We start from the raw sequence: 20783 nt of genomic DNA, 5'->3' as shown, positions 1-20783 counted from the left end.
AACAATCAGTATTACAATGTTACTGTTCAAAGCCTCAACAGGAAGATAACAATGGGAGATTGAATTCAATAAAAGGAAGGACCGATTGCTTGAATAGACTATTTCTTCTTTAGTAGGATGGTAAAAATAAGATCCAGATCCAAGGTACACTGTTGTTTTAACGTATGTACATAGAAAAGTACATGATAAAACGAGCAATGTGTTGTGACATACTCTGGTCTTCATCAGGGTCGTTGTCCTCAACAGGAGGTGGTTTGCTGGTCCTTGTCATGCTGCTAGATTTAACGTTAAAGGACGACTTCACCCATCTTCATATAATTGGTCCTTACTAATGCTCATGATAATATGGTACCATTTTTGTCTACTCGGTCTGTGTATTAGAGGAGGGCTGTGGACAGTTCAGAAACGTGACATCAACGATGGGGAATTAATTCGAATAGAAAATATATATATATTTTTTAAACTGCAGGCTTTCAATTCCTGGAAGGTTAGCATGCTATAATGGAAGCCATTGTTCTCATGTTAATAAAAAATCACACCCTGTGTGAAGTGGGCGGTGTCTTGCTAGCTAATCACAATACTGAATGGAGTCAACCAATGATGTACAAAAAATAAATACATTTATTGAAACACTCTTTATGAAAGTCATATTCCGATGTACAATGGTTAAAAAAAATTAATTGTTATATATTTACATATATACATACTAAATTATTTATTTAGGAAATCTTAACTGCAGCGGCAATTATTTTGTAAGTTTGGCCAGATCTGTGCTTTGCCACAATTCTGTCTTTGAGCTCTTCTGGAATACCCTTTGATCTTACCATTATATCCTTTTCCTTTTCCTTTTTTGGGTTCTTCTTTACGTTTCCCACCAAGTCTCGTCTCTTACATTTATGTTGGTAACTGTGTTCGAAATCTTAGGTTTGCCTGAAATTCTTCTGTAACCTTGGACAGATCTGTGCTTTGTCACAATTCCATCTTTAACCTTTTCTGATATATGCTTTGATCTTAAAGAGCCACTTCTAGGAAGACTTTCTATTTTCTTCTCAATATCCTTTTTCCCTTTTCTCATTTCAGCCATAGTGATCTTTGACTTCTACTTTACTGTTCTCACGAAATGGACAGTATCTAAGTAATATACTAGTGTTACATCACAGTGGTTTTAGATTAGTTTCGTCATATGTATCACTAGCCAATCACAGCATGTGTCTTGCTAGCTAATCACAATACTGAATGGAGTCGATCAATCATGTACAAAAGATAAATACATTTATTGAAACACTCTTTATGATGGACAAAACCATAACTTAAAAAAAACCAAGTTATGTTTTTTTTTAAGTTATGGTTGCTTATATAGGGCTATGCACATGTGTCATGTGACACTGGCCAATCACAGTCCTGGATAGATTGTGATTGGCCAATCACAGCGCAGGATAATTGTACAAATTTCCAAACCTCACTTATAGGTGCGGTTTCACTGCCCCAGATATTTGTACATTTTTCCAAATCTCACTTATAGGGGCGGTTTCACCGCCCAAAAATAAAATCTTGAAATCTTAGGCGGGTTTCTGAACTGTCCACAGCCCTCCTCTGAGACACAGACAGAGTAGAAAAAAATGTATCCATATTATATCAGCATTAGTGTGGACCAATTATATGAAGATAGGTTGAAAATGGGTGAAGTCCTCCTTTAAGATGTGTGTTCCTTTGCGGGAAAAAAAGCCAAATGAATCCATGTGTTTTCAACACACTAACCTTGTAGGTGGATGAGATTCTGACTGCTCTGGGGCTCCAGGAGTGTGCTCATACCCGCACCGGATCCCTGTCAGGAGGACAGTGTAAACGGCTGGCCATCGCCCTGGAACTGGTTAACAACCCTCCAGTCATGTTCTTTGACGAGCCCACCAGGTGAGGAAATAAGAAAGTTTGTTACAACACTACAGGTGTTGGCTGTGGGGTGTGCTGGGGAAGGGGTAGCCAGACAACTTTGTTTTTTTTACAACCAAAGTTGATGTTTTAGATTGTAATTAAAGTAAATAAAAGATGAGTGTTAAAATTTAAAAATGTACTGCTTTCTAATAGTTTTAGCAATTTTCGCGACCTTTTTTACAGTGGGAGGGGGCATTGGCTAAATATGTCTTCTTTTTTTTTACACAATAATCCGGCGTTTTCTTTATTATTATTTACAGTAGCTCTTCTAGCCCCCAATAACTCACATCTGGCCATCAAAGACCACAGGACCTATTTTATTGTGTAAAAAAGGCATATAGCCAATTAGCCACCGGACAGCAGTAGCAGACTGGCCATTTGGCATACCGGCCAAATGGACCCACTGGGCCACCCAAAAAAAATAATAATGTTGAGATATTTTTGCTCCCGTTTTAGGATTATTACGGTCATTTCCGGGTTGCGCGGCCCAATTATAAGTTACGTTAATGTTGACTGGGATGCTTTCCAGCAGTGGCCTCAGTGCGGCTGCAGAGTTCATGTGCAACCTAGGTGGTGGCCTATGCTTTACATAGGGTTGCTGGGCTGACGCTTTTTTTTTTGACAAAACGCCGTTGGGCCCACCACCCCGTGGGGGTGGTGGGCCGGTGGTGGGCCGGTTCGGACCAAAATGCCAGGGCTGAATTTTGGTTCCAGTCCGGCCCTGCCGGACAGAATGCAGTAAATGAAAAAGAATTACTCTCATCTTTTATTTACTTTAATTACAAGCTAAAATATAAACCTTGGTTGTAAAAAAACAAAGTTGTCCTTAGGGAACTTCTAATTTTGCTTGTTGGGCATTGAGCGAACTTGCTTGGCCAGTTATAGCACAGCAATGATTGGCTTGGGATATTTTCCACATCCCACTCAAAAGACTGACATTTATTTCAGCATTCACATGAGGTGTTTTTTTTGTGACTTGTACACAGATATGAGTGCAAACAACTGTCAAACAATGCTTGGGTGCTTGTCAGGTCATTAGGCTAAACAAGAAATGTATGGGAGTAGTTGTAGAAGACAGACCTTTTTTGACCTCACATGGCAATTACAATAGTCATAAAACACAAAACTGATGACATAAATAAACACAAAACTGACAGTTGTGTCCCCTCTATTTGTCTGTCTGTCTGTCTGTCTGTCTGTCTGTCTGTCTGTCTGTCTGTCTGTCTGTCTGTCTGTCTGTCTGTCTGTCTGTCTGTCTGTCTGCCTGTCTGTCTATTTATCCAGTGGTCTGGACAGCGCATCATCTTGTCAGGTTGTCTCTCTCATGCGATCTCTGGCTCTGGGAGGAAGAACGATCATCTGCACCATCCACCAACCCAGTGCCAGGCTGTTTGAGATGTTTAACAAGGTACACAAACTCAATGCTGTTCTGTTCTGGTTGAGGGGGCGACCGTACTTACGGGGGCTGACCGTTGTCAGCTAGCGCCGGCTCTGAGTCAGACAATAACGTTTCTTTTCCTTTTTATTATTGTCTTTCCACAGCTGTACATCCTGAGCCAGGGTCAGTGCATCTACAAAGGCACAGTGCCTTACCTCATCCCCTACCTGAAGACCCTGGGTTTGCACTGTCCTACATACCACAACCCTGCAGACTTCAGTATGTCAATACAAATCTTTTCTTCGGGGATTATTTCCGTCTAGACTTTTCAAATCAACTGCATTAAAACACAATGATAATGTAACTTTCACAAACAATAAAGGCAGCACAAGATTATTTTATTTTAATATCATGCTGAAATGTAGAGGTAAAACACTCACTGTCGCAGAGTCCAGGGTTGACCCCCCCCTGGGTACCCCAAGTTGCCTGCATGGGATTGGGTCCTTGTTGTTGCACTAGTGACCCCTGCTGGTTGATTGGGGTGCCTGTTCAGTGGGGAGGGGATCTGACTGACAAGAGAAGAGAAAGGATGAATCACGGCACACGTAAAGTTTTGCCATTGAAAATCCTGTGAGGGAGACTAAATTGGGGAGAAATTGAAGGGGGGGGGGGGTGGACAGTAGGAAAAAGGCATTAAACATCTAAAAATCACACCCTGTGTGAAGTGGGCGGTGTCTTGCTAGCTAATCACAATACTGAATGGAGTCAACCAATCATGTACAAAAAATAAATACATTTATTGAAACACTCTTTATGATGGAAGAAACCATAACTTGAAAAAAACAAATGTATGGTTTTTTTTAAGTTATGGTTTCTTATATAGGGCTATGCACATGTGTCATGTGACACTGGCCAATCACAGTCCTGAATAGACTGTGATTGGCCAATCACGGTGCAGGGTTAGGCGGGGTACATTTTTGGCCAATCACAGCGCAGGATTTGTTGTACAAATATCCAAACCTCACTTATAGGGGCGGTTTCACCGCCCAAAAATCACACCGTGTGAAGTGGGCGGTGTCTTGCTAGCTAATCACAATACTGGGCTAAGGGTGTGAATGGAGTCAACCAATCATGTACAAAAAATAAATACATTTATTGAAACACTCTTTATGAAAGTCATATTCAGATTCTGACGATTCACTTAAAAAAACCCATAAATGTGTTTTTTTTAAGTGCATAGTCCTATTTATAGGGCTATGCACATGTGTCATGTTTCCCTAGCCAATCACAGTCCTGAATAGACTGTGATTGGCCAATCACGGTGCAGGGTTAGGGGGGTACACTGGTGGCCAATCACAGCGCAGGATTTGGTGTGCAAATATCCAAACCTCACATATAGTGACCCCTGCTGGTTGATTGGGGTGCCTGTTCAGCGGGGAGGGGATCTGACTGACAAGAGAAGAGAAAGGATGAATCACGGCACACGTTAAGTTTTGCCATTGAAAATCCTGTGAGGGAGACTAAATTGGGGAGAAATTGAAGGGGGGGGGGGACAGTAGGAAAAAGGCATTAAACATCTAAAAATCACACCCAGTGTGAAGTGGGCGGTGTCTTGCTAGCTAATCACAATACTGGGCTAAGGGTGTGAATGGAGTCAACCAATCATGTACAAAAAATAAATACATTTATTGAAACACTCTTTATGAAAGTCATATTCCGATTCTGACGATTCACTTAAAAAAAAACATAAATGTGTTTTTTTTTTAAACCATAAAAAAAAAAAAAAAAAAAAAAAAAAAACCCATAAATGTTTTTTTTAAGTGCATAGTCCTATTTATAGGGCTATGCACATGTGTCATGTTTCCCTAGCCAATCACAGTCCTGAATAGACTGTGATTGGCCAATCACGGTGCAGGGTTAGGGGGGTACACTGGTGGCCAATCACAGCGCAGGATTTGGTGTGCAAATATCCAAACCTCACATATAGGGGCGGTTTCACCGCCCAAAAACTATGATGGTATTGTAGCACTGTAATGTAATGCAAGGTCAATGGGCTAAAACATGTAGAAATAGTAGGTCCTTTAACCACTTAAACTCCATATGGGTAACCGGAGACCCTCAGGGCTCAATATTACTGCCTTCTCTGTTATTGTGGGGAAAGCTTTCGCTGAAAATAGCCGATCACTAAAAAAAAATAGCCGATCACTAATAGCCGATCACTAAAATAGCCGCTCACAACGCGACGCGTTGCGTCGCGTTGTGAGCTTGTGGATCGGCTATTTTCAGCGAAAGCTTTCCCCACAATACCAATGCTGGGTTTTAAGTGGTTAAAGAAGATGCACTGGATATTGTTCATTGTTAGCTCCTGAGCTTTAGGTAACTGACTCATATAGTCTTAATACTGTACTACATTACAACACAAAGAGTGTTGAGGACTGACAACAAAAGTGTGAAACATTTCTCATATTTGTGGTGTACCCATCTCCTCAGTCATTGAGGTGGCATCAGGAGAGTATGGAGACATGAACCCAGTGCTGTTTGAGGCGGTGCAGGGAGGAATGTGTGCCTTAGATGAGAAGAAGAAGCTGTGTGACCAGAAAGACGATTCCGTCTGTGTGATGAACAGCACTAAGGTGGGTACTCATCAATACACGCCACACTGTGGGATATGGTGGTGCTACAGCCATCCATGAAATGAAATTATGTACCATAGGTTTACACCATATGGATATGTACAGGGCATGTGTTTACATGTGTGTTCACACCTGTGGTATCTAAAATGACAATAATTGGGATTTTTTTATATTCTGGTTTAATTTGGTTGTATTCTGTTTCTGTACGATTTTATTCTTGTTTTCTTGTTTTGCATTTTTGTTCCGGTTTGATTTTGTTTTATACAGCGTACGATGTGGATTTTCTATAGATTTTTCATTGTTGCTTTTTATATGACATCTTCAAAAGTACTACACCTAACTTATTATTGTTATCACCTACTGTACCTTCTGTTGCTAATTATTTCTTCTATGATCATACTGTAACTTTAGCTACTGTACATAACTTTCTTGGCTGCCAAACAACCAGGGTTCCCCTCAGGGAGCAATAAAGTTTTATGTCGACGCGTCGCATCGTATCGTATCATATCATATCTTCTTCATTTTATCTCATCTAATCTCTGACATTAATATGACCTGTTTCCATTTCTTCAGGACTCCGGCCATGTAGAGAGACATACATTTGCCACGAGCACCGGGACACAGTTCTGTATCCTCTTCAAGAGAACATTCATAACAATATGCCGAGATCAGGTGTGACTAAATCAGTTGGACAATTATGGGATGAATATTAATCTCTTGTTTTTCATTCATAAAACAAGCTTTAATACCAAGCATGTAAAACAAAACAGAATCAAAGAAAAAAGGTTTGCTCAGTAGAGCACAAATCTGCACCAGGACGCATGCCCTAATAATAATAGTGATGTATGCAGTGAAATTCCTAATAATCAGACCTATGTGTGCAAGTGTGAGGAGGAGAGAAAAAATAGACAAATTGGTCTCTTAAACCATACACATGCATGAATATTTTACACCCCAAAAAAAAAAAGGAAAAGCAGGGATTCTTTGCAATCAGGCAGAAGTTACTCAGAGTCCCTGTACTACCTGGCTGTCCTGCTCTGGAATACTTGGAACTTTAACTCGGGTGTAATCTTGTCTTTTTCCTTTGGGTTCCCAGGTATTGTTTCATCTCAGACTAATGTCACACATCTCCATAGGTGTGTTGATAGGACTGCTTTACCTGAACATCGGCAATGATGCCAGCAAGGTCTTCAACAACACTGGCTTTCTCTTCTTCTCAATGCTCTTCATCATGTTTGGAGCGCTCATGCCAACTGTGCTGACTTGTGAGTCTTTTCAACACAGACAGACCAAGAAAAATATTTAATATATTTAATAATATTAGAACACCTTCTACATTTGACGTTAACCCATTATGCTACCCATACTGCTTTGGTATAGGCCTATTGGATTTTCTATAGGCATGTTTAAGTGATTCACTGACTGACTGACTGACTGGCTGACTGGTTGATTGATTGATTGTCAAGTATAAGTATAAAAAGTGGTGGTGGGGGGTACTAAGTTAGCCTACTGGCAGTGTGCACAATACATTTGGTGCTGACAAAGCTCCAGACAAACGGACATGCACGGATTGCACGCACACAGACAGATCTGTAAAAACTGTTACATTGATGATGACTGTAGTAAAGTGCTATTCTTACAGACTATGGATAAGGGAGCAGATAGGTGCTCGGGTGGGATATGTGTTGCCAATAATGACATGGAGTATACATTGAACAAAAGACTTGCAATTGATGTATCTTGGAAACCATGTTTTCATATTCCATCCACCATCAGTTCCTCTGGAGATGTCTGTGTTCCTGAGGGAACATCTCAACTACTGGTACAGCCTGAAGGCTTACTACCTGGCCAAGACCATGGCTGATATTCCATTCCAGGTCAGTCTGAGAACAACAGAAGACATATTTACCGTGTTATACTGTGAAGCAGTGGTTCCCAAACAATGGGTCTCGAGTCGACTCATTTTTGGTAATTCGAATCATGATATATTTGTGTACGTTTCGGTCTCTGTGAGACACCAAATGTATCTTTTCGGTCTAGAGCTGAAAAGGTTTGGGAAACACTGCTGTAAGAGTGATAATATAGTAAAGGAGTGTTGTGTTTTTCAGGTGATCTGTCCTATCATGTACTGCAGCATAGTGTACTGGATGACTGAGCAGCCTCCTGAAGCTATCCGCTTCCTGCTCTTCTTAGCCCTCTCCACCTGTACTGCCCTTGTGGCCCAGTCCCTGGGCCTGCTGGTCGGGGCCGCCGCCACCTCGCTACAGGTACACTTCAACATTCGATACATCTTGATAGTCATATTTTCTCTTTACGTTCTTAATTACGAAATTAAACAGTGTAACACAAGTTAAAGGACGACTTCGCTCATTTTCAACCTATCTTCGTAGAATTGGTCCTCAATTATGCTCATAATATTGTCGTACAATTTTTTTCTACCCCGTCTGTGCAGAGAAGGGCTGTGGACAGTCCAGAAACCCGCCTACCAGTGACATCCTCGCTTGGGAATCCAAGCTAATAGAAACCGCAGGATTTCTATTCCTGGAACGTTAGCATGTTATAATAGAAGCCATTGTTCTCACGTTAATAAAACAAAACAAAACAAAATGTAAATCTCGTTTGTAAAAACAAACCTAATGCTGATGTCACTGGTAGGTGGGTTTCTGAACTGTCCACAGCCCTCCTCTGAGACACAGACGAAAAACATTGTATCATTTTATCTTGAGCATTAGTGAGGACCAATTATGTGACGATAGGTTGAAATGATAGATCATTTGGTTGAATTATTTTTCCTTAGGCGATTGAATGTGACAATAAGAACGTGTTGCATTTAGGTTGTTATCAAGGGGCCAGCTTCTGAGTTGTAAATTGAGGCTGTATAGGAAGTGACAGTTCATATGAATGGCCTGTAGTCTTGCTGTTTCACCCCTGCTAGTGTCAGAAGCAATTAGGCTCCATTCAAGCGGATGGGTTTTTGCCAAACTTTACACTTGATTTTATTACCTTAATAAACATTGTCATAAATACTATATGCTGCCAGTCGCTAGTTTAAAGTCTTCTTTCAATCACCATGATATGCTTTTGGTAAATTATGGTCGCATTTTTTTTTTTTTTTAATGATAAAGTAGGGTATGCTGTACAAGGGGCGTGGCTACCTTGTGATGATTTGATTGACAAGCTACACAACCAATAGCATTAATTACCCACTCCCGCATTGGTCCCAACCAATAGCATTCATTTCTGTGTACATTTTTCGGACCGGATATAGAACGGTCTACGGTCTGTAGAGTCTACGGGCGTAACGTTGTCCATACTTTTTACTGTCTATGGTTGGTATAGGTTAGGATAAAAAGCAGATAACATCAGATATGTTGTGTCTGCTTACAGGTGGCGACTTTTGTGGGTCCTGTCACTGCTATCCCAGTTCTCCTCTTTTCTGGATTCTTTGTCAACTTCGACACCATCCCCAGTTACCTACAATGGATCTCCTATGTGTCCTATGTCAGGTTAGTTTCTCTCCTTGTCTGACCTCCTCGTCTCCCAGAAGTGAGACATTCCTAATGGGACCTGTGCATAATAGGACAGGTTGCCAGAAGGTGGCATACCAGTTTCCAGTTCCAGTTCAGTTTCCCGTAGCTTCATTTGATTGGCTTAGGAGCAGATTTAAACCAGAAATGAGAAAATGAACAAGAAACGGGTATGCCACCTTCTGGAAACCCAGGACTACAGTTCTGCACAGAGCCTATGTCAGCGATTAAGGTACAACTGAAACAGATGTTTTATCTTCGTATGTTGTTTTAGAATTTCCCTCAATGAGGAGGGACATATTTTAGCACTTTGAATGCTTTGAAATGGTATCCTTTCTTTCGATTGGTGCATTTATTGTGTCTTTTCCATTTTATATCTACCTCTGTGAATCTGAAGGAAATAAAGAGTCTATTGTATTCAGGTATGGCTTTGAAGGAGTGATCCTGTCCATATATGGGATGAACCGTACTGAGTTGGACTGTCCAGAGAAGGTGTGTAAGTTCCAACAGCCTGAGGAGGTTCTTCAGCTTCTGGATGTAGACGATGGCGTAATCTACATGGATTTTATTGTTCTGGGCATCTTCTTTGTCATTTTGCGTCTGGCTACCTACCTCGTCCTCCGCTACAAGATCAAGGCTGAAAGATAAGCCAAAACACCAAGGCTCTCTCTCACATCATTCCCTGGACTCTTTTCTGTGCACAGAAAACAAGCTCTTTTCATGTGCAAGTTCATCCTGTTTGCAGTGTCATACTATGCATTGGTGCTAAAGGAATCTAACAACAATCTGACCTGCTCCACAACCAAGGACCGTGGACCATGGTCCATGTGTTTACATGCTCATGATAATCTATCTGGTTTTGATGTATAACCAGATTCAGGTTTGATTAAACTGAAAATGGTTGGAACTAACTTCATATCCCCCAGTTACACAGGTTTACATGGATGTATGTCACAGTGATGGTAGAGATGGGTGTTATAGTCAAATGAGATCCAATATGCATCTACTTGGATATCATATGAAAATGCTGAAATGTTAGCCCATTATTTTGGATGTTTGTCAAGAATGTTGATGTAACAGGGTTCAGTAGGAGGGACTAGATGACAGCAGGATTTTTAGAGGCAGAGCTTTGGCTGACTTGCTACTGTCTGACAGACTGTGCCTGATTAACTATGCACATTATCAGCCAATCAGTTAATTAAAACCTCTGGGAAACTGACAGAATTTACACCAAGAAGTAGATTGGCGTTCTAAATCGGTTTGAATCCATTGACAACCAGAGGGAGAATTTTTCAAAAAGCATTTGTCTCTACACTGTTATCAGATGTAATTAATTGGATAACTAACATGTCCTTTGATAAATTTGACCTCAAAATTGTCATTTCACTGACTGGACCTTTACAAATATTAGTGTACATGGTGGTGAATTCAAAGATGAAGTAGAGATCTAGGAGCTAACCGAGTTGTGCTTACCTGAATCAAGTTGTAGGCATGATTACAGATTAAATGATTGGTGGGCATGTAAATGTATCTTGCTGTGCAGCAATCTTATGAACACCGTTTTTTACCTCAGACAACTGGACTCCCTTCAATCACTGTGTGTAAGGCAGGACAACGCACACTGAATGTTGCAGAACGTTCAGTAATACATGTCTCTATATTGGAGTGGGCGTCGCTGGCACTGAGGAAGGGTGAAAGGTTAGGAAGAAATCAGCTGTGGGTCGACAGGCTTCAGGTACCAGTGGTTCCCAACCTTTTCTGGATCAGGGTCCACTTGAATATCTCGAAAGCGTTTGCGGCCCACCTATCTGACTTCCAAATAGGTCTCATGGAGGTCTCATGCATGTTTATTCCATACAGCATCTATCTCTTTACCCATCTACTGGCTTCAATTGAATCCCATCTATCTGTTTACATGATCTTTATTGAGGACATGATGCTGTTTTGGTAGAGAAGGTATACTGTGCTTGAGAGAATGATGAGAGAATGACTGTACTGATCATCACAGAGGCATTATACTGTAAATACGTAGAACTTTGAGAGCCTTTATTTAGCTGTTTATGAAAATCAAATATTTCTTTTTTTTTTACTTAATGTTTATATTTATAAAAATAAGCTTTTCCCTGGTTGGTGATTACCCTCTGATGGGTATGTTTTCTACTTCTTTGATCAAATTGTAAAGCTTAACCACATTTTTACTTAGTTGAAATAATCTCTTGATAATTTTTTTATACAGCCTACATCCTGTATTATTTATTGTACTGTATGCATATTAGCACATTTAATGCCAGATTGATTACTTTTTTGTGTCACAGAGAATATACAAACATAACAGTTGCATAGGAACCACAGTCAGATGTGTTGCTATCAAAGCTGTTATGTCACTAGTCCAACTGTGCCTTCACGCTACAACAATCAAAAGAGTTGATGTTACTTTTGAATTGCTGGTCACCTCATACAGTACATCTGAACTGCATCTAAGTTTCCCACAAATTATTGATTGTCTTTTGTTGTATATTGGACATCAGAACATACACTGGGACCAAAATACAAATGTTGATATCAGCTTAGAGACAGACTGTGGGAAGTGGACTAAGCAAATGGATAGAATATGGAATCAAGTTATGAGGCTGCATCCACTTTCAACCATTGTATTTCCAGAGAAAAACAACAACAGTTGTTTCTGCATCTTTGCAGTGGACACTGCCAGAAAGAGCCTGCTATTAATTGCAGGGGTATTTAAAGAATAAATGAAATTCACTTTTCACGACCATATTGTGTCATATTCCCTATGACACAATATGCCTTTTACAGACATGCAGCAGTGGCATAATAACCAAAGAATTATATAATATGGATTATGGAATAATATTGGAAAATAATATTCTGTAATTCCTTTACTGTAATTTCATTCCAATCTTAGTTTTATCTGAGTCAGCTGAATTAACTTTAACCGAGTCATGTACTTGGAATAGGTTGTATGTTCACTCGTTGTATTTCCCTTTTTCCCAAACTCCACTGTACAGCAACCAAGTGTCTGGTATTGCAATAAAGACCAAAAGAAGATGTGTTTTACTCTGACAGTCTCTTCGGATAAGGGTGCTTTTTTTCAAGTCCATTCTTCTAATGACCCCTTACTTAACTTCTAAAACATTTTTAGGTAATGAATTGTTGGAAGCAAAATGGGATAATAGATAAACATTTAATGTTTTGGAAATATTAGTTATTCGCACATCATATGTTGCTGCAACATGAATGTGTTTGTAAGGGTGTGTGCTGTGGAATGAGGCCACAAATAAGAAATGTCTGCAGCAGGGATTTCAGAACATACTGTATGTGTACTGTAACATGGGACTATTTTGGAGCCAAAGAAGACCCATGTGTATCGTTACTGACTCGTCACTCCATGGAAAAGCACCAGGAAGAGCCCCTGCCTGGGGAGACACAGCAGCACCATGGACAGTGCTAGTAAACTCAATGTTTATTAGTATTTTATTTTTTTCATTGAATCTACTCAGCTAGTTGTATTGTTCACTTCATGACTATCATCTTATACTGTATCACCCAGATAGTTGTTTGATCATTTCCTTTTTTCCCCCAGTTTGACCTAATTTCTGATATTTATTTTTGAATACACACCACTACTGCTGGAACTGCCCTATGAAAGAAAATAAATATCAGAATGGAACCTGTTGCTTGCCTCCTCTCCTCCTTCTGTGTACTCATTACTCACGTCAGTGCAGTCCAGTGGTCCTGAAACATGCCTGTTTCTCCTATTCTTAGAAAAGTAGAGCATTACAATTATTTTTTATTTGTTTTCATCCAATCCTTAAATGACTACCAAAGTTACATAAACAATGTGGAAAACCCCACACCAGAGCTATTGAGAGAGTTACGATACTCCCATAGGCCTCCATAAACGAATATCCATACATCATTCAATATTCAACAATTTATTGCCAAAAACAACTTAGTTGATTTGTAATTTATTTTGGTGTGCTTAGAGATAACAAGAAGAATGCGAAACTAACATTGAATCCTCATAATGGGTGTTGATGAATCAACTCAATGGGTCTGCCATTATCCACATAAACCCCTGCATTCTTATTATGGACATGTCAAAATAGGGCAACATTCCGAAACAATAAGCTAATATTTGATAATAACTTTGGCACAAACAGCTAAAATAGCCAATCTACAGCCTCACAACATACCACAGTGTGGCCACTCACTGTGACTAGTATTTAGTGTTTGAATAGTATTTGAACTGTGCATAATGTTTATCTGCTGTAATCAAGAGAGCATTTAGAACAGCTGCTTTGATTAGATACATGTGTGATTATAGTCCTGTATATAAAGTCAGGTCAGGTTCAGGGTCACAGTGACTTTTATCAGTGGGTATAAGTGGGAAAGACAGCCTTGAGGATAGACCAGAAGCCTTTTTCGTACAGTTTTTGTTTGATTCATTTGCACCTTTTGGAGAGAAAAAAAGGTTTTAATAAATGAACAAAATGCACTTTGGAAGTGGACTCTAGTCTTTTGAAAACACGTAAGATCATTTTGGGGATGGATTTTGGCACCTACACCGTTTATGCAATACCTCTTGTCAATCAGTAGCCTAGATCAACATTTCTCAATAGAAGAGCAGGGAGACCATCTCCAAAAAGCAAAGTTGTGTGTTAGTTACACTGCATTAACATATTCTACCAGACAGATTGGTTAAAATAAATTTGTATTCACAAAAGAAAGTTTTAAAATGTAATGCGATTGTGATTAGACATGTTACATGGTACATGTGCAACCAAGGTTCTGGCAATTACTTTCAGAGATCTCTTCATTTTCTTATTTTGGAGCATTGCTTCACTGCGGTGCCCAGCTTGTCGGACAAAAGAAATGGGCTCAGGTGACAGCACTGAGGAGAGAGCAAAATGATATCCTTACATGACATTCACACAAATCTTCTAAAGAATTATGTTACAAAACCAATTGTCCAAATATTATTATTATTTAATTAAGCATCCACCCATTTGTTTTCTTTGTACTAGATTGCCTCATTAGTAAGTTTGTTACATTATGTTATGTATACTTCAAGGTCTAGTCTAGTGGACCCCAGCAAGGATATCTGTTGCTGCCATAATAACTAATCAGCACTTTGGGTTGCAATTTTGTATGAAAGGTGCTATACAAATAAAGTTATTATTATTATTATTATTATATTAATAGGGATTGTAAATAAAGAAGAGTGGTGCAGCTACTTGCTAGATATATTCAAATTCCAAATGCATTAGAGCAAAGATGATGTCTGTTTAGAGCACTATTTACCGGTCGCTGTGGGTTTGAGGAACTCGCCTCTGGTTCATCCGACATCTGGATTTTGAAATCAGAAGAGAAACGAGAGGTCTGGAGAACAGATGCCATCTCCCCATCAACTTCTACCTCTACATATTTCTGCAAGGCACAACAGATAAATGATGATATAATTATCTATTTTTTTGTGAAGCTCACAACCCATTGCATCATTGTGAGATTGTAGATTTATTATTTTCAGGGTGCGCCACTGTCTTTCGACAAATTACAAATTAAGCATTACCTTGAAGGAGTGGGATGAATCAAATTCAAACTCATCTGGGAAATCTGTTATGGTTCCTTTATAGGTTACCATTGCCTTTGCCATGACTGCATTTTTAGGCAACTTAAACATCCTGTAAGTGCCAGATGCATATTTGATGTCACCTGTTGGGGTAAGTACACAGAGTGACTAAAGCTGATGAATTCCAAAATGGAAAATTGATCACTAGAAGTAATCAAATGTAAAATCTGTCTTTTTACCTGCTTTTTCCTTGAGCTCATTGTTATGGACCACAATGTGAATGGCAGAAACAAGGTAGGGAGTGCTGAAGCCCACCATCTGGGCCAATGAAATGAAGTCTTGCCAAAACAGAGAGCCACCCATTCCTTCACCTATCCAACAGACACTGATTAGCAGCCCCAAAAATGTGTTTCTCTATGGATGCTTTGCACAAAACTCTAAACATCAACAATGCCCAAAGATAACTCTGTTTCACTGCTATATTGGTATTCAATTGCATCAATGTAATTTACCCCACAGAATTGGATCTTGCTTGAAGTGATCAGGAAGCATTTTGCTGGCATACATGTCACTGAAGTACATTTCTCCTCCCTCCTGTATTATAAACGTGCACAAGGAAAGTGATAGTGATACATGTGTGCATAGTGTATGTACGTGTATATCATAGGCGCCTGAGCAATGGAGCAATTTAAGCAATTGCTCCAATGTGATATATATAGATGGAGCCATCTATATTCTTGTTCCATTAACAAAAAGTAAAAGTTTTTGGACCAGAGGATGCTGTGGGGGTTAATACCTGTTCTACAACATACTATGGTTCAACATTTCACATTTGTGGCATCCCTATAGGCAGATGTTAAATTACTTTTGGGGTTGCTCAATAGTGCATAGCAAAAAATCCTGAAGGGGGCATCAACAGTGTCATTTGGAGCGGCGGACATCTTGGTGGGGGATAAACAGGTTGACTTAACTCATTAAGACCTGAAGCCGATTCTACATGTCTCCTAAATCCCAACAGTTTTCTGAAAAACTTATGTTTCTATATCAGTGGTGCTCAATCTTTTTCATGTCAAGGACCCCCAAAATGATATGTATTTAGCCGCCGACCCCCATCTCAAAATATGTTGTTCCAGGGACCCCCAGAAGCAAGGATTTGAGTTAAAATGTTCGTTAAAATATATATGTTACAGGGAAATTGGCATTCCAGGGAAATTGAAAAAGGAGCGCTTGTTTTTGTATAACCAACACTAGAAGGCAATGAATGCAAGCCAATGCATGGACATGCGTGTGTGCGTGTGCATGTGTGAGCATGCACACATGCACACGCATGTGTGCGCATGTGTGCGCACGTGTGTGCATGCGCGCACACGCACACATGTGTGTCGTCGTGGACACTGGATAGTAACCATAGACTGTAACCCATGAAAAGATCTATTCTCCCCCTATCGGTTCACAACTCGGATGGCGCTGATTCGACTAGCAGACCTTCGGCCGGTCGGCGCGGGCACGCGCGCCTCCTCGGCCTCAAGCTCTGCTGAGTCGGCGCGCCTCCGTCATGGACAATAACTATTATCACGTGTGCGTGTGAACGAGTGTTCAGCGTTCCCCTAGCGTAGCTTCCTGGTTGCTATGTGGGGGGAACAACAAAAGCCAGGTCGGCCTCGCATCAAAGCCCCGCCTTGCGCCTCCTCCTCGCGCCGCCTCGTATCAAAGCCCCGCCTCGCGCCTCCTCCTCCTCCTCGCGAGCCTCACGTAAAAAAACGTGTCTCGAAAAGCCCCGCCTCGCGCCGAAGCCCCGCGCCTAAAAGCGAGCGCTCCTCTTTCAATTTCCCTGGAATGCCAATTTCCCTGTGACATATGTTCAAAGATTTGCACATATTTGAAAGATTTCTCAAAAATAGCAGATATACAAGCTCGTAGCGCGGCACTCTGTGCCGTGCTATGAGCTTGTATATCTGCTATTTTTGAATAGCCAAAGTGTAAAATAAAGCTTTTTAGCTCAAATCAAAAAATAACACAGATGCTTCTTCAGGTTAACATTGACTCCCACCAGTATGTCTGCAGCTACTAAGCCACGCCCCCCGTGGTGACGACACGTTGCCAAGCACTATAGTATAGAGGCCCCTCAACATGCGATCCCAAGTTGGGGTTGATAGGATGTGTGCATGATATATGGAGTTTTTTGCATGAAATAAGCCCCTCCCACTAATCTTGGAAGCCAAATACAGGTAAATAGTGTAGCGTTTCGCACACCAACCTGGAATGGAGCCCCGGTCTCCAGTTCGGCAGGTAACAAGCAAGTAGCAAGTTACGGCCGGGTCTTTCGCTACACTACCCCCTCATTTCAGAAGCGCGCCCCTCGCACTTCACGGTTCACTCACGTCCCTCACGCAAGGGCACGCTCCACCGGTCCTCGACCACTTTCCGACACCAATGTAGCGTTTCGCGCACTGAGCCGGAATCGAACTCCAGCTCGGTCTCGGCTGACCGGCAGGTAACAAGCAACGCCAAGAGAGCTAGCTCCCTTGGAGGAGCAAGTTATGGCCGGGTCTTTTGCGGGGTCGCTAAAATAGTAAGGACATATCAAAAAGCTGTTTGACGCTCGTTATCACATGATGACTCCAGAGATCATGTGTACCTAATATCAGTGGTGTAAAGTAACTAAGTACAATTACTTAAGTACTGTACTTAAGTACAATTTTGAGGTATTTGTACTTTACTGGAGTATTTCCAATTTCCAATACTTTTACTCCACTACATCTCAGAGGCAAATATTGTACTTTTACTCCACTACAATTACTTGAAAACTTTAGTTACTAGTTACTTTTCAGATATAAATTATGATATTACGAAACATACACTAACCACTTTAGCCCTACTTTATACCTAGGCTATTTGAAAATAGCAGATCTACAAGCTCACAACGCGTTGCATCGCGTTGTGAGCTTGTAGATCGGCTATTTTCAAACATTTTTGTAAATTTTGATGCCAATACTTCTGTACTTTTACTCAAGAAACATTTAGAATTTCGGACCTTTACTTGTAACAGAGTACTTCTACAGTGCAGTATTGATACTTTTACTTAAGTAAAACATTTGAGTACTTTTTCCACCACTGCCTAATATGGTGGAGGGAAAGAACATGTTTCTGCAACAAACAGTGACATTTGTCCCATTTGTGACACAACAGAAACCATTGCCTAACACAGCTGATTTATGCATATCAGCGGCGCAGCATGCCCGTGATTGGGTTATGGTATTGATGACAACGGGCCGCGAATGTACAGTCCATATATGGGCATATGTGTGCGACTGTGTGCCCACCACAGACAGACACCGCCTGTCCCAAATTCAACTTTATATAGTAGTAGAACAATTGTACAAGAGTCTAACCTTTAGTACTCGGTGAGCTTCCTGTAGCACTTTCTTTTGGTCAGGACACAAACAGATCACACAGTTGGATCTGTAAAGAAGATTTGAGAAAGATCTAACAAAAAACAGCTTTGGAATGGAACCAATCTGTTGTGCGATGATGACTGGTCATACGTTTCAGCGTAGCATCATAATAAACATGCTATTTGCCTTCTTAGATAATAGACTTACACAACAATATCCATTGAGTCATTCTGGATACCAGCCTCACCAAGCTTCTCCATATAACCTTGGACAAAGGAGGTGTTGGGCTTGTCATAACCAAACGTCTCTCTGTGGTACTCGATATATTTCTGAGATGCGAGGATCTAAAAAGAGACATAGTCACACCAATGTGAGGTGTGTAGAAAGGAATGTCCATTTGTGTACAGTATGTTTATGAGCACATCATTACCAATTCCTCAGTCATATCAATCCCTGTGACATGCCCCCGCTGTCCGACCAGTTTGCTGAGAGCATAACAATCTCTCCCTGAACCACTTCCCAGGTCCAGAACTCTGCAGCCCTCAAGCTTCTCTGGAACCGGAAGGCCACAGCCAAAGAATCTACAGAGTAAACCAAAAAAGCATCATACAAGTTGCAGCAAAAGGGTCCATTGCTGACAAGGTGCACACAGTAAAAACCCAGTGTTGAGACTAAAATGTGCTTTCACACATGCACTGCAACACTGAACTTATCTAGACATTCCATACAGGACCTGTATGTGACCAGACAATATACACAAAACCTGTGTATAGCCAGCTTTGAGCCCATGTGTGAATAAAGCATGCCATTGACCGAAGAATTCACAGTGAGTGAGTGGACATCTTCCAGAGTTTATATGAGAAAATGGCAATATTCAGGATTTTACTGTGTGGCTGTGTGTTACGGCTCCAGGGGATATGAAAAGTATAACATTCTTTAAAGCATTTGTGTGTCAGGAATGTCAAGGGTCAAATCCATGTCCTACCTTTTAACTACTTCAGGGTGAACCAGGTTCAATGCATTCAGAGCATCTTGTGATGTTGGTCGGGCAGACAAACTGCAGGAGGCAGCACTTGTTTGCAGATCACAGGATGACTCCAGGCGGGAGCCATAGTATTTCTAGACACACAGAGCAACAATAAATGCATATTACACACACATATAAACAAATAATAATACAACTGAATTGTAAAATTGATTGGTTGATTGATGTACTATGATGTACTTTATTTAGTAAGAACATGAGAACAACAGTACATGGAAGTACAAATTCACAATACAAGGTCTACTAAACTGGAAGGCTCATAAAGCACTGAGCTTGTTTAAAATGAGATCCCCACGCACACAAATCATGATGACATATAAGAGACAGACAGATATACACACTACTAGAACGTCATACAATCAGCTTACAGGTTACTGGTATGAATAGTAAAAAATATGTACAAGAGAGGGAAAAAAATAAGAGTTGGGGGGGGGGGAGACTTTGACAGGGGCCATTTTCGAATTGCAGCCTCCTGAAGGTGTTTCTTTAGGGCATTTTTGAAAGTGAGTAGGGTTTTACAAAAAGCTTTACAGAGTAGCAAAAAAAATGACACAATTGTTGCCCTGTGGGAGGCCCTGTCTGTGCCCCCCACCCCCCACCCACATACACGGAGCTAGGTCAGTCAAGCAACAAAAACAAAGTAATAATGTCACAACATGTAAGATTACAATATTCCAAGGTTTCTCTAACATTCTAATAATTTGTACGCCATTGTTGTAGCCTACAATGCAATACAAAACAATACAATACCTTCACGTTTTCATGCACTTCACCTTGCATTCTGACACAACGGGTGCATTAAAATAAACAGATAAAGTTTGATAAAACAAGTTGAACTTTGAACCTTGAACTAAAATTTCCGGTCTCTTCATCCGGGTACGTTAAAGATAGAGCCGTCGAACTAGTACGTTTGCGTATCTTTCAGCGAATCCCCTCTTTGTTTGCGTGGTTACGTAGACGTAAACGGCGTACCGGTTGTCTGTGGTTTCCAGTGCGCTCCACCACCAGCGTTGCCATGTCCGCTTATTGTAAGCGACTTTGGGCTTGTTTTTCTCTGAAGTTGCTTGTAAATATTGGTTAGTTGCAAGTTGCTTTTTTGGGCTTGTTTCTAAAGTGTAGTTGCTTATTTTGGGCTTGTTTCCTAAATGTTGTTTAAACCATGGTTCTCAAACATTTTCATGTCAAGGACCCCCGAATTAATATGTATGCATTGTGACCACACGGAGTCTGAAAAATGTTTTGTGCCAGGGTACAGGGACCCCCTAACCCCGTGTCACCAGACT

At 40.6% G+C, this 20783-nt stretch overlaps 2 protein-coding genes across 2 annotated transcripts in view; one reads left to right on the top strand and one right to left on the bottom strand.

Annotated features, from left to right (window-relative positions):
- LOC308084963 (ATP-binding cassette sub-family G member 4-like) overlaps positions 1 to 13164 on the top strand; it is a 25197-nt gene extending 12033 nt beyond the window's left edge. The window contains exons 7-16 of the mRNA XM_080427962.1: positions 1766 to 1911; positions 3217 to 3340; positions 3475 to 3589; positions 5801 to 5943; positions 6517 to 6615; positions 7040 to 7208; positions 7720 to 7820; positions 8052 to 8210; positions 9331 to 9449; positions 9893 to 13164. Coding sequence (XP_080284088.1) covers positions 1766 to 1911; positions 3217 to 3340; positions 3475 to 3589; positions 5801 to 5943; positions 6517 to 6615; positions 7040 to 7208; positions 7720 to 7820; positions 8052 to 8210; positions 9331 to 9449; positions 9893 to 10118 — 1401 coding nt within the window. The 3' untranslated portion in view covers positions 10119 to 13164. The remainder of the gene's footprint in view (positions 1 to 1765; positions 1912 to 3216; positions 3341 to 3474; positions 3590 to 5800; positions 5944 to 6516; positions 6616 to 7039; positions 7209 to 7719; positions 7821 to 8051; positions 8211 to 9330; positions 9450 to 9892) is intronic.
- A 128-nt stretch (positions 13165 to 13292) lies between these two features.
- On the bottom strand, positions 13293 to 20351 carry LOC308084965 (arsenite methyltransferase). Its single transcript, XM_080427965.1, has 10 exons — positions 20251 to 20351; positions 19441 to 19574; positions 18886 to 19036; positions 18663 to 18799; positions 18453 to 18522; positions 15573 to 15654; positions 15300 to 15431; positions 15061 to 15203; positions 14793 to 14918; positions 13293 to 14382 (listed from the first exon to the last, which is right to left on the bottom strand). The coding sequence occupies exons 1-10, from the start codon at positions 20278 to 20280 to the stop codon at positions 14305 to 14307; spliced, it is 1083 nt and encodes a 360-aa protein (XP_080284091.1). The 5' UTR covers positions 20281 to 20351; the 3' UTR covers positions 13293 to 14304.
- Positions 20352 to 20783: the final 432 nt, after the last annotated feature.

Source organism: Gymnoscopelus braueri (assembly GCF_963280865.1).
Source record: "Gymnoscopelus braueri genome assembly, chromosome: 5".
In the NCBI taxonomy this organism is placed as follows: domain Eukaryota; kingdom Metazoa; phylum Chordata; class Actinopteri; order Myctophiformes; family Myctophidae; genus Gymnoscopelus; species Gymnoscopelus braueri.
This window is presented reverse-complemented; position numbering and strand designations above follow the sequence as displayed.